At 38.6% G+C, this 13,719-nt stretch overlaps 1 protein-coding gene across 3 annotated transcripts in view; it reads right to left on the minus strand.

Moving 5' to 3' along the window:
• The window catches only part of RSU1 (Ras suppressor protein 1), a 108,125-nt gene that overhangs the window by 62,945 nt on the left and 31,461 nt on the right, over positions 1 to 13,719 (minus strand). For all 3 annotated transcript variants that reach the window (XM_057432744.1, XM_057432742.1, XM_057432743.1), the window contains 2 exons: positions 12,179 to 12,261; positions 11,795 to 11,909 (listed from right to left, as the gene is read on the minus strand). In XM_057432744.1, the coding sequence (XP_057288727.1) occupies positions 11,795 to 11,909; positions 12,179 to 12,261 (198 nt within the window). The remainder of the gene's footprint in view (positions 1 to 11,794; positions 11,910 to 12,178; positions 12,262 to 13,719) is intronic.

A 13,719-nucleotide genomic window follows, 5' to 3' on the forward strand; every position in this document is an offset into this window, starting at 1 on the left:
TATTTTTGTGAATTTTATGATGAAGAGAGGCCTACCCTCCCCCCCCCCCCCCCAGCATTCTAAAGAAACAAAAAATAAATCTTTAGCTATGGGAAACAAAAGACAAAATTGCAAGGTTTTGAAGACTGACCGAGTCAAGCTGTCAGAGAAATCTGAAATCAACCTGCTGTGCTAGCTTTTAAAAACTAAAGGCACTTGTGTAAGCTGCATGAACACGCATGCTATGGGAGCTACTGCAAGCTGTGTGCTTGCTGGCCATTTCAGTTGCATGTTCCACATTACAGCTAATTCTTGATGTGCTGCTCTCCATAAAAAGGGTTAACACAATTAGTGTACAGACAGACCATTATACCGTGTGAGAAGTTGTCATGCATCTCATATCGGCCTATCAACAAGTTACCATTACCTCAGCACACTCGTCTGTCAGCTGTCTGGGGCCTGTTCTTTTGAAATAACAACAGGCAGGGAGCACTTCACCCCTCTGTCAGTCAGACAGCAATTGCCCTCGCTGCCTCATGCTTCAGTGCGCCTCGTTAGGAGCCTTGCACCCATCTCCTTTATTAAGGGACTTGGCAGCCCTGTTCTAACAAGGATCAGGAAGGAGGATTAAGTACTATGACAAAGAGGACCTAATAAGCTAGAAACTGGTGTGTCTAAATCTACGCTGGCTCAAGGCGCAGGCTCACACTGCTCGCTATTCAGTTTTCAGGCACAGGCCACCAGGGAAGCAAGCCGGCACTGTGATTAGCCATAACCCCCTGACCAGTGCTGCTATGAAGACCATGTATCACTCAGGGGCTTGCTTTGCAATTGCAAATTGGATTTTCCATTTTATTACCTGCAAAAACCCCACATACATTGCTTTCCACAGCTACTGACGCTGTAAGCACTCACTTGTAATTACAGCTCTGCAAATACTGCGTCAAGGTAAACTGATCAATCTGTGTACAACTAACAACAACAGTTAAATTTGCGGAGGCAAGCAGGGCCGCATCATGGGTCAAATTTAATACTGTTTACAGGAATAAGTCACAATTCCCAAAATCTCAATAGTCAGGGTCTCAGATGAATCCTCTCATCCTGAGCTGTGTCCAGAATGTACCACCCAGGGAACACTGCTGTGTTTCCATTGCCACAGCATGGTGTGCCCACTTCCATTCCACATGGCCCATTAAAACATCATTAATTGTAATAAATACTATTCTATTACTGCCAAAGAAATCGTACAGCAAAAAGAGGACTTCTCAAGCAAAATGAACCATAGGTGCCTATGCTAAAGTAATCACTTCATTTCCCTTCATCTCCTGGTTTTCCCCAAAGGATACTGCAGACAGGTACAGATATTACTTTTTACCTTTAGAGAGAAGAGGCAGGCAGAGGCCCTTAGAGTAAAATTAACCTAATTACAGAGGGAATTGGGGCTGGCTGTAGGACATTCAGAAGTCCCAAGTCCTGGTAACATCTCAGAAACAGTATGTGCTGGGGTAACCAAACACAGATCCCTGCATGAGCACTTCTATCCCAGTGCACCAAGACAATGCCAGCAGCATGGAAGAGATACTCAAACATGCCTGAAGCAATGGCTGGTACTAGGCTCACCGCAGGAGTGCTATACATCCAGACACCTTACAGATGTGTCCCTCCTCACCTCCAACTGCCTCCTGGCCTAAGATGTTTTTTATGGCAGCACTGCGCTAAGACATTCTGTTATTCCATCCCTGCAGCACTGGAGCCACGGGCCAGGGAAAAAGCCATGGCAGATGCGCCTTCATGCATATTGTCTAACAGCAACATCAGCAGAACACTATCCTCAGGGCTTTAGGAAATTTATATACTGTTCTGCTACACAGATCACATCAAATCCCTTGGATATTTTTAGTAAGCAAAATATAAAATTGCCTCTAGTAAAAATCCAGTACTGAAGATTCAATCACAAAATATATTAGGGTTGGAGATTGCATTGGTCATTGCCGATTCATTCTTTCCATACACATCAGCCTATTAAAAAAAATTTATAATCTCTAAAATTTGGCATAACTAGTGGACTAAAATTGTATATCTTCATAACAGATTTAAGGATCCTGCTATTTTGCCAAACTGAAAGAGATTACCTCTTACGCATTAACTATCGGAAGCCTCTGGTAAGAGGGGAGGAGAAGGCTGTATTTAAGACTAATCAGCACAGCCCCTTTCCTAGATCACAGAAATGTTTTTCAGATTATTTTTGGGTGCTTCTAAAATTATTCTTATAAATAAACAAATAAATAATAAGAACTACATAGCCCAGAACCCAGGTTTAACATGCTTAAATAATCTTCTAATTTCTAAGCTTGAAGAGTATGTTTTTTTTAAGCTTTCTATCTTGAGCAGATTTTCAAGGAGGAAGAATGCAAAATGGACATATGCTGCAACCAGTGAGCAGACACGTAAAAGAGAAGAGTCCGGAAAAGAGCAGAGATAAAGGTGTAACAGCAGATTGCTGTGGACAGCCTGCATAGAATGACCAAAAGCCTAAACGGAGCCAGCTGTGTGGTCCTAGAAATACCTGGTCTTGGCATTTTTGTTCCTGTCTCAGCAGCCATTGTCTCTAAAGGTGATCCTGTACCATTAAGTCTGACAGATCAGTGTGACTGACCTTCTGTGTTTAACCCATCTTAAAAACAAATTGTTCCTCCTTAAATTCAGAGCTTGAACAGCCATGGGTGGACAGAAGGGACACCTGGTGTGACAGTCCACACATCCTGCATGATGTTAAAGGGAAAAGGCAGCTAGAGATTCACTGCACCTCTGTCAGTAAATCTTCCCTGCATTTGAGCTAAAGCATGATAGTTTATGTTTCTTGTTATTTTCTTTCAGTGCTGTTAAAATAAAAAGTGGTTTGTGTGAACATTCATATTTTGCTCAACTGCCTGTAAAGGTCAAAAAGGAGCTCATAAAAGTGAATAAAATGCTGCCTCCTGCAGTCGTGCTTGCACAAAGTGTCAGAGCCAGTGATAATGCTACCTATCATTTTGACCATGGGTGTCTCTTCAGACTTCCCAGGCTTCTGTCCATTTGATACTCACCTCTTACAAGAGGTAAGTACCTCTTACAGCTAGCTATAAGCCCTTCATCCTCCTGTGATGCATGATATATGGAACATGTAATATTTACCCAATGTATGTATACTTAAGGTATAGTAAGGTATGAATAGTGTACATAAGCATTACTTCAATACAAACAAAAGAAACCAGAACGAACATAAACCTGACTTGCCCTTTCCACTTGAATGCCCTTTGGCAACACTTTAAATACTTTCAAAAATTAGAAGGTGAAATAAAGTAATTAAACAACTCTGACATTTGAGAACTGAACATTGGCATTCAGCATAAGAAACATGATCCTAGCGGTAAAATGCCAGATCAACGATTCTTTGTAATGGTTTAAATTCATCCCTAGTGCAGCTTCATTAAAATCAATGGAAATAATTTTTAGCCTGTATATGGCTGAGTTTCACATCTGGGTCTCATTGGTAGTCTGACTTCCAGCCTATACTCCACTGCACTGTCTGAAGGACAGTCCTCCAGCTGTAACACATCCCTTTTAGCAATTCTTCTTAAGACTGCAATTTAAATGTTCTTCGCCTTTACAACACAAAGTTCTTACTCTCTGTCATACATAAGGACAGGAGGAATGAAATTTGTTCTATTTCTTTATTTAGATATAAATACCTTTGAATCCTGTTTTATTAAATGCTAAGTAAGGGTCCAATCCACTACACTAAATTTAAACTTAGGTTATATGTAAAACTACGTCTGTCCTGGCTTGTTTTAGATTTGTTTTACACTACAGGGCTTATTATTTTTATTACTTCTGTGGTATGTGCTTTGTCTCGATACAGAGACTGGTTTAAGCATGGGAGTAGAAGAAATATCATGACTATTATGTCATAAAAATGATGCCAAAGCAAGTAATTTTGAATGATGTCTTAAAATCAATGATAAAAATGGAAAATACATACTATACCACAAAGCGTTACCAAAATCAAATCATTTTTACAACCATCTTAAGCACCTGTAAGCTGTGTATTAGTAACTTGTATCACTCCTGTAAACAAGATCATCTTGCTTTGAAGACCGCTATTACTTTTGAAGTATTAGTAACAGAAGAGCAGATCTAAACAGTAATTAGCAGTAAGACAACAGAGTGCAAAGACTGCTTGTACATAAATGAAGTGTGACTCAATCTTTTTGGAACCAGAAGAAATATTCACAAAAATATTCAGTATGATAAACAAATCTACTGCTCCATTTCATATGTCAAAAATATACATTTGCTTATTGATGAGTTTCTATGCACTAAAAGAAAATAAGTAGTAAACCCAAACCTAGACTGAAGCACCTCCAAAAGATCAATCCCAGCAACACTTCTGCTCTCTCACCTCTACATTCTTGTACTAGAGTTCTTAACAGCATCACATGGAGCCATCAGCACTTCAGAGAACACCAAAAGACCTTTTGTGGTAGTTTTATGAAACAGGAAAAGGTTCAAGTCTCAGATAACAAGTCAATTTCAGTACATACAAATAAAACAAACAGATACTCCAGAGCATCCATCAGACAAGAAGCAGGTTGCAAGTCTTCCCCTGACTGCCTTCCTGACCATGCAGACAGGAACGTCTGCAGCCTCACCTGCAAGGTTAGACAGGAAGTCCCACGGTAAGGGGAAGGCTGAACAAGCAATCTGAAAGCCAAACACTGACACCTAGGCTCACTATCAGTTTTACAATTATTTTCTGGGACAGGAGTGCAGATATTGTAATAACACATATAATTCTAACAACTTCTTAGATGTAAATGAGAATTTCCAATAATGAAGTCAGAGATTAGACCCCAGCTTGAATGATCACTTGAATACATCTAACAGTAAATCTCTTTTCAGTTCAGTAACTGAGGAGTTTCACAAAGATATTTCAAGTGAAATAAGTCTGAAAAACATCAGGAGATACGGGCGCTGCCAATGGTGTCTTGTTCAAATGGTCCAGCAATGTTAAAATGAATTTTTTATTTCCATGCTGAACTGAGCTTAGTTCTCAAGCATTGATGCTTCTTCTGCCCATCAATAAGGGAGAAAAGTGACCTGTGCTTTCTTCTCATGGACTTAGTGAGGATCAGCAGCTAAGTCCCCTCTCACTTCCCTTCCACAGGTCAAATAAAGATGCTGGTGCAATCCCAGAATAGCTACTCTACTTGCTTTAACTCTTAGCAAAAGGACCACAGCTGCTGAAAATACGAAAGTAAAAACAGACCAACTAAATCTTGAATTATTTACCCTTAACATAAAGGTGAAGTGATACAGAGCGAACTGGTATTATCTCAGCTACCACTACTACAATTCTGTGGGAATAGGATTTTACTCTCCAGCACTGTTCCAACTCAACCTTTCATAGAAGAGAGTTTAAAACAAAGTGAACTTAGACCTGGGATATCTATATGGAATTCCAGCAACATAGCAAAGGTCAGCCAGAATCATTATACCAAAGTGCAAGGAAGAGTCTGGCACGAGGAGACTTCCACTCAGGAACGTGTCAAGACAAAAGATGAAGCCTGGGAAAGAGAACAGAATGGATGAAATGCTGAACTCCCTTAAACCACATTTCAGATTTTAAGTATAGGCAGAATATAGACCTAACCTGGCTGGGCAAGCTCACATTTCCATATTCAGGTGACTCTCTGGGAACAAGGGGAGAGCCCCAGCAATTTCTATCGTCAAACCACTCAACAAACTTGATCTTAGCAGGACAACTAGTAGAAAGAGTAAGTAATGCTAACATTCACAAATGAAAGCCTCAAAACAGGAACTTATATTCAGTGCAGCACATAAGGCAAACAACATTCTGCGAATGGCCCATACTTCCACATGACAAATTGCACCATTTCAACAGCCAAACTCCACCACACAGCCTTCAGGTACCAAGGCAACCAGCCCGGCTGATGCCGTCATGTGGGCAGCTAACAGGAATGGCAGAAGAAACAGCATTTTGACAAAAATCCAAGAAATTACTTCAAAATGTTTCCTATATTTTTCTAAAAATATTTCAAATTAAAACTCAAATTAATTTCTCCCACATTCCTAATGTAAGAGTGAGACCATTTACTAGAAGACCTACAAGTAAGTGTGGTAAGTTTCACTGATTTCATTCTCTGAAAGGTGACACGTTGCGCTGGAAATACTATTTCCCTCACTGCTCTGTGTAAAAAATGTCTGCCGCTGACGTGGAACACGAGGGGCTAAACTGACAGTCACTGCTAAGTACACCCAGTGAAGAAACCAAAGAAACACACCATGCAGCAGACAGGTTTTAGAACAAAGGGAATTAACATGATGTCAAGATAGTTTAACATTAAAGACATTTTAATGGCACAGGAAATATTACAGGCTTAGAAGATCAGCATCCCAATTTATTTTGAAATATATGGCACATTTTTTTCCAACCTCAGAAACTCCCCTGGGATTCTCAATTACATGGGAACTCAGAGCATTACGTCTTTGAAGGGTCCAAAATCTAGTTAATTTAAAAATGAGAGTTCAACAAGGATGCACTGTACTGCTTTTGCCCCACACCTTTGAAGCTTCCATCCAAACACAGGCTGCCAAGTATTCAGAAAACCAAAACCACTTTTGAGTCCTATGAAACATGTAAAATGAACCAAATTTAACAACAAATATAACATTTGCTCAGATTGGCTCCAATTATGGTTCCCTTACCTACCACAGCTCCAACAGAACAGATGAAATATTTGCTGACAGAGACATCATTATTATGCTGATGGTACTTATAATCAGGGTAAGTACAGTCAACATTAGGAGAGCCTACACACACAGAGTAGTCATCTGAGAAGCAACAGTAGGACTTGCATATTTTAAAAACTAATGTTAAGATCAAATCTGAATCTTGGGAAGAATCTTTGGCAAGAAATGCAGCAGTGTAAGAAAATGAATTCCTGTAGTGTATATCTAAGTGATGGGCTACAGAAAACATCTTTCTGTGTATAATGAAACTGCAGAGTTGTCATCTCTTCCCATACCACCTGAACTCCCATCAAGTACTTGGGAAGCAGCCTGGTCTCCAACTACATAAAAAGTGTTCGGTTTTGGTTGTGGTATTTTTGTGTTTGTTTTTTAACTTAGAATAAGCCTGAAATGAAAACCACAGTTAGAATACTCACAAATGTTCAGAGACAGTTTTCTTCTATAAATAATCTGCTTGTGACCTACCTTGTTACACAGATTTTTCTATTATTCCTTAAGTAATAACTGCTACATCAGCAGTCCTAGAAAACAAGTTACTTTGTTTATCCACTGCGAAGTTTTACAAAGCTCTTTCTTACACCACCTTTGCCTTAGTTCCAAATGTAGAAACAGGCATTTTTTTTCTTTTAAATTGCAAGGTACCAATTAGTTGTTCCAGCTCAGAGCTGGTGTCTCAAGAGCCCCAGGATGCTCAGGCTTACAACAAGCACAGCAGACCTGTATTTCTAGGTGAGCAGCATGGTGGTGTGACACAGGTAGAGTGTAGTGACAGTTTACTGAAATAAGAGAAGTTTGGCACTTATGTCAAGTATATTTAGAAAAGAAATATCTTTTGTGAAATAAGTGATTCCGATGTTTGCTCATGCCTGTTATAATTACCTAAGTAAACTCCGATTTCGATTAATATTAATTTGAACAAACAACTGCAGCAACTACTTTAAGTAATATAATATTCATTCACAAATTCTAGAGTAATTTCAAAAGCCTAAACTTTAAAAGGCCTTCTTGTGAAGGAAATAAGGAGACCTTGGCATGATTTCTTGAACCACACATTTAAAGCCCGTCTTTTGTCCACAGAAGATAATTTAGCTGTTCAAAACTAAAAAATGATGAAAGAGTTACTTAGCCATTCTGCCATACAGATTTAATTTATTAAATGTTTCACCCTCCTTGAGGAGGAACATGACTATTACACCATCAAGGTTTTTTTCCCCTTTTTTAAAAAGCTTGAATTTTCCACTTTTCAAGTAAGTACCTAACTTCACAGTTTTGACAGTTTCTCCCTTTACCTGAGAAAATTATTTGATAAACTAGAAGAGGATTGAAGAGTTAGCTTAAAAGCTACTGTTGCCAACATTTGGTTTTGGAAAAAGAGGATGGTAATTAAAAATGCATCCTTAGAAATTACTGTTCTTCCCATAAGCATAAATATGAGTGAACTCCCTGTATGAGTGCACACATGTGTGTTGGCAGCAGGATAAAGAACACAGTCAACATTAGAATCTGGGTTTTTAAAATCACGCCATTTGTTTTCACAGCAAACCCGCTAGTTATATTTTCTGGGTGGCTATTTACATTTAGCTACAACTTTGTGAATATTCTGAGTATTCCTGACTATGATAAGAAAAACTTCTACGTGGCACATATGGGTACATCCAGATGACCATACAATGAACTTAAAATGCTGTAACTGATCTTACTAATTGCATCTGCCATTTTATGTGGTTCATGTTTCTACTCAGCTTTCCTTCCAAGCACTATTCCAATTGTTAAACGGTCAGAATACACAAAGTGACAGATTTAGTGCTTCCCTGGCAATTTATATAACTGACTGCAACTCTGTTGTTGCAGTGAATCATGATTTATTTGTCTCGCAATGCGGCACATAACCTTTTAAATGCTAGGAAAAAAATGCCAGCGCCTCTTTAAAGTTTATATATGACTGCCCACCACCATTCCTCATGAACGGGCTTTGAGAGACAAATGATAAAAACAAGCTGCAAATTCCACCCACCTACTCCTGGTCACTTCCTGTGTTCATCACTCACACGTACTGTATTTACAGACAAGCACCCTCACCCAGAACACCAGTGTACTCTCCTAGTCCCTGCATTTCCTTCTAAGCAATATTTCTCTTAAATTAGCAACAGGTATTCTCTGATAAACAAAGAGGAGGAGAATACTGGTTTCCCCCCAGCCCTCTTACTGGTATTAGCCCCCAAAAAATCTCACTGATTGAAATTAAGAGCAGATGAAGTGTTTCATTTACTGGCATCTTTCTCCACTCCAAAACTAGGATCCCAAAGCCTGTCTGTGTTCTCTTCTCATACCTGACTCTCCATATTTTCTTCAGCACTTATTTCCGTTACCTTTAAAAACCAGCTTCATGTACTCTCCCCCAACGCCTTCTCCTCAGTCAAATACACTGTTTTATTCTGGTGTTTTATATTGTGCCCATATCCATGGTAAATGAACTTCTAATGACTCATTGCTGTCCACCAGTACCAATCAAAAGCCCTCACTGCCTTTAATTATGAAAGCGATAATGAGAGAGGAAAGACTGTTTACTTTGACTGGAACTGCAGTATCTCCAATTAATGCAAATAAGAGCTGCCCATTGAAAAGCTATTTATCCAGCATGCACAGCACAAAGTATTTGCATAGCTCTTCTTACATTATAAATCAATTTTAAAAATTTAGGAGGGAGAACTCAGACAACAGATAAAATTGGTTTTCTCTCAGATGGCAACTATTAGCAGTCCATGTATTAGGGTGCAACATTCACGTACAGCCTTTACACCGGCAGACTTAAAACTGTCCGCAAAGGCGCGCTTCTCTAAATTGCCTTAGTTTGCAGAAGGGGAAACAAGACTACAGAGATGCAAGTACATTTTTCTAATCATTCAGGAGCTTCATGCTTGCCTGTGGCCTGCTTCTACCTGATCTCAAACAAGCCCTCCAAAGCCCAGCCTTGTGCTTTGTTCACTAAAATCCATTCCCTAAGTGTTTGCCTAGATGTTTAATAAACAAGCAAGAGCATTGCTTTGCACAGTAAATATGCTTGCAAATTGCATAGATTACAGACTTCAGTGCAATGTTTTCTGGAAATACACCACCAAATCTAGGTTTTTAACTGTCTGAGATAGTTCTAGCACTACACGTGGCATAGAGAGCAACAGAAATAACGCCAACTGATCATGAATGAAAGAGGAAGACTATAAAATGAAAACCCAGTGAATTAATACATTAAAGTATCATTTAAAGAATAGCATTTGAGTCATAAAGAACAAAGCTGACATGTATTTAAGCTGTGCCAATACAGCTCATCCTGATCAGGTGAGGAAAAAATTACAAGTCCTTTTTCTATAAGGTTTTTATATTGTTCTATAATGCAAACAAATGTTAACTAAAAGAAGAAATGCTTCCCTTGGCCATCCCAAGTTTTGAAGGTCAGTGCAAAATAAACATCATGAATTTTGTTTCAAACATTTATATTTGTTTTGGACAATGATGGTAAAACCATTTAAAGTGAATTTGCTGTTATGCTTCTAAGGCAGCAGCATGTTTAGAACATTTAATTAGCCACAGAGAGTGGTTCGACTCAGTGCAGCACTGAACTTCCACTATCCAGAAAAAGACAAAGCCATAACTTAGGAAGGTACAAAAAAGCAAATTTACATATACTACATGCTTCTGAATATTATTGCTGTTGAAAGAGACTTTATAAATAAATACAACTTCGATAAGAAGCTAAGGAAAGTATACTTGTGTCAGGGAATAAACATCTGAATTAAGAAAACAAGAGCAACTATCATCTACTGGGGGTGAGGCAGAATACTCAGCATCATATAGTCCAGTAGATTGATAAAGACAAAAAAAAGCCCATGTTGGGCAAACAAGAATCAAAACAAACATCTTCCCCCACCTCACAGAAAAAGCACTTTCCTTCGCACACAAACAAAATAGCACATACTCCAGACTGCCACATTTATGCACCCAGCTGACACAGTCTCTAATGGGTCGAAGCGAGTTCTTATGACAATAAATCGTTTTGCTTTATGATCCTAACTTCAGTCGTTATCTTTCTGAGTTTTGGGGAACTATTACTTGGAAGGTAATAGTAGAAACAAAGAAGCTTCCCTATGTAACAGTCTACAATAACATGAAATAAGGAATCAACCCTGTGTAACAGGGGTTTCAACAACAAGTAACTGATGTAACTACAGTATTCTGAATAAAAATATTTTTTAAAGATTTTCATAAGAGATTTAAGACCAAATTCTGGCTTGGGACAAACAGGGAAAACCTCTATTGAAGTTAACACCCCTCACATAAAGTGGAATACTGCAATGTAAATTCAGCATATTGATACCTTTCAAAGAAAAAGTCCATAGGTTGGAAAGAAGCCATTTGTAATCACATTTAAATGATCAGTGTCACAAAATATATCAACTAGTTCCACTGCTTTAAGTGAAAGAGCTGTCACCTCACTAAGAAAGGCAGGCTACTGAAACAGAAAAATGAAAAATTCCTCTCATTTAGCTGTATTTTACTGATCAAGCTTCCATTTTTACAGGATCAGACACAAAAAAAAGCCACTTATGTTGCTGTCATTTTTGCTTAATCTAATTTTGACTAATCCAAAAAGTGTTCTCAAAACCCAGCCAGAAACAAGAATAGCTTTGCAAACCCAATATTTATTATATGTTATATAAAGTAAGATGCTATGTACAAACTGGCAATGAGGTGTACTAATAGACAAGGAAAATGTAACATGTAAAAAACTGTAAAACCAAGCATACATCATCATCTGGATCCTTCTGTATATCCAATAGCAGCAAAAAAGTGAGTGTTCCTCAGGGGAAACCTCGTATTAGCAGCAATGACAACTTAAGTATAAGCATCTCCTGGACTTTAACAACTGGTTTCATTTCAGAGGAAACACACCGTATCATTATCATTATTATTATTCAAGTAAATAAATGATCATCCATAATCTTACCTAGTTCTGGGGGCAGCACAGTAAGGCGATTTCCCTGGATATGAAGTTCCTTAAGCTGAGTGAGCTCACCAATTTCTTTGGGCAGCGATATCAGGTCATTGTCTCTAAGACTCAGCTAAGAGTGAATATAAAACAGTCAGAACAATTATCAGTTACCATAAAGCAGTCTAAACCAGAACTGCACTCCCTCTGCCTCTCCCTTTCTCCTAGACACTCAATTCTTCCAATTTTTTACAAGTGTCTACTGGTAAACAAGAAATAGTTCCAGGTGTAATGGTCTATTCCTGCAAACATACCCTACTACTTCTTAAACTGACTGGATTCTATTCCTATAAGTGTTGCAAAAGTGCATCGATTTTCCAAGAATTTAGATAAATTACTTACTATCTGCAACTTTGTGAGCTTCCCAATATCTGGCGGCAGGATTTCAAAATCGTTGTCACTTAGATAGAGTGCACGCAGGGTGGCTGCAAATTAAATAGCAATATATAAACAGGGTGGCATATAACCCAACCGTTTGAGGTCTAATCAATAAAAAAGAGTCAGGTTTGATTAATAACCCTGACTTGGTGAAAAGCCTTTAACATACTCAGGGCTCACAATAATAACAACCAGGTCAAACTCAGATTTACTGGCTTATTGTATTGTTGGCGAGTTCAGGAAAATATCTATATTTGAAAGGAATGGCACAATTAACAATTTCTACAATAGTAGACTCTGGCAGGTTCTGGCATACAGTCTTGATGCCTAGCTGTCAGAATACAGTCATTACTTTTTACTGCCTCTGATTCTTATTTATTAAATCAATTGGCATCATAAACAAACATTTAAAAACAGTCATCTGAGGTTTTTTTGACAAACAACTATGTCAAGCTCTATAAAAAGCACAGTCTAATGCTAGGAAGAGCTTAAACGAGAGCAATACAGAAGATTCAAGCTGTAAAATTTGTAACCTCCATGCTTAGTCTCTACGAAATTCAGAGAAAAAGAGATGACCCAGCACAACCTTGTAGCTTGCTATTATAGAACGAGCATACATGACAGTTTGGAAAACAAAAATTAAAATGGAGACTCACAAAGAACTGTTGGGCGCAGCGGGAAGGAAGGTGCTCAGGTCAGCAAAACCTCTCCTCCCCACCAGAGGAGGTCCCACTTGCCTTACGCAGTTTACTCCTCCTCCTCTTTTCCCTTCGTTAAATGTGACCATTTTTAATAACGCTGACTAAAAATTTCCATCTGACAGGTTACAATCACAAAATCGCTCAGGCAGCGGCACTCCTTCCTCTCTCCTCGCCCGTCACTTTTGCTGCTAAATGCTGAAGCAACTTCAGCCGAGCACACTGAAAAGACCAGTAAGGTAGCAGAATAGCTGAAACCCAGAAAGTGCCAGAATTCAAGTTGCTTAGGCAACCACAATGCAGCCCTTTTGCACATATGTATTGCAATACCTTTATTTTAACTCCGAGTATTTTTAACATGTGCAAAGGTCAGCTTAGCTCTACCATTCCTGCGACAAGCTTTGCAACCTTAGCATATTTTTTAACATACTGGACACTTCAACTTCCACATGCTGCTAAAACTATTTCAGTAATGAACCATCAGGAACACTGTTGTTTCCAGAGTCAACGCATAACAGTTGCCTTGCAAAACAGTTTACTTTGCCCTGAGGCATGCAAGCTTCCACGAAGTTTTAACCGAGTTCTGGACTCAAGGAAATATTACTCAGAAGAAAACTAATTTACCATTACTAACCTAGTTTTCTTATGTCCAATAGTGTCAGGTAACTGCATATCAGAGATAAGTATTGCTGAGCTATGTAGAGATATTCAAGAGATACTCAAAGAAAAACATAAATATCACAATAATTCTGTTGGAGTTTGGTCTCCATCAAATAAATTTCAACTGCAGAAAGCAAAGCATCATAT

This window comes from Pezoporus wallicus, unplaced genomic scaffold (assembly GCF_028554395.1).
Source record: "Pezoporus wallicus isolate ANWC-B61680 ecotype Strahan unplaced genomic scaffold, APGP_CSIRO_Pwel_v1 scaffold_2584, whole genome shotgun sequence".
Taxonomy (NCBI): domain Eukaryota; kingdom Metazoa; phylum Chordata; class Aves; order Psittaciformes; family Psittacidae; genus Pezoporus; species Pezoporus wallicus.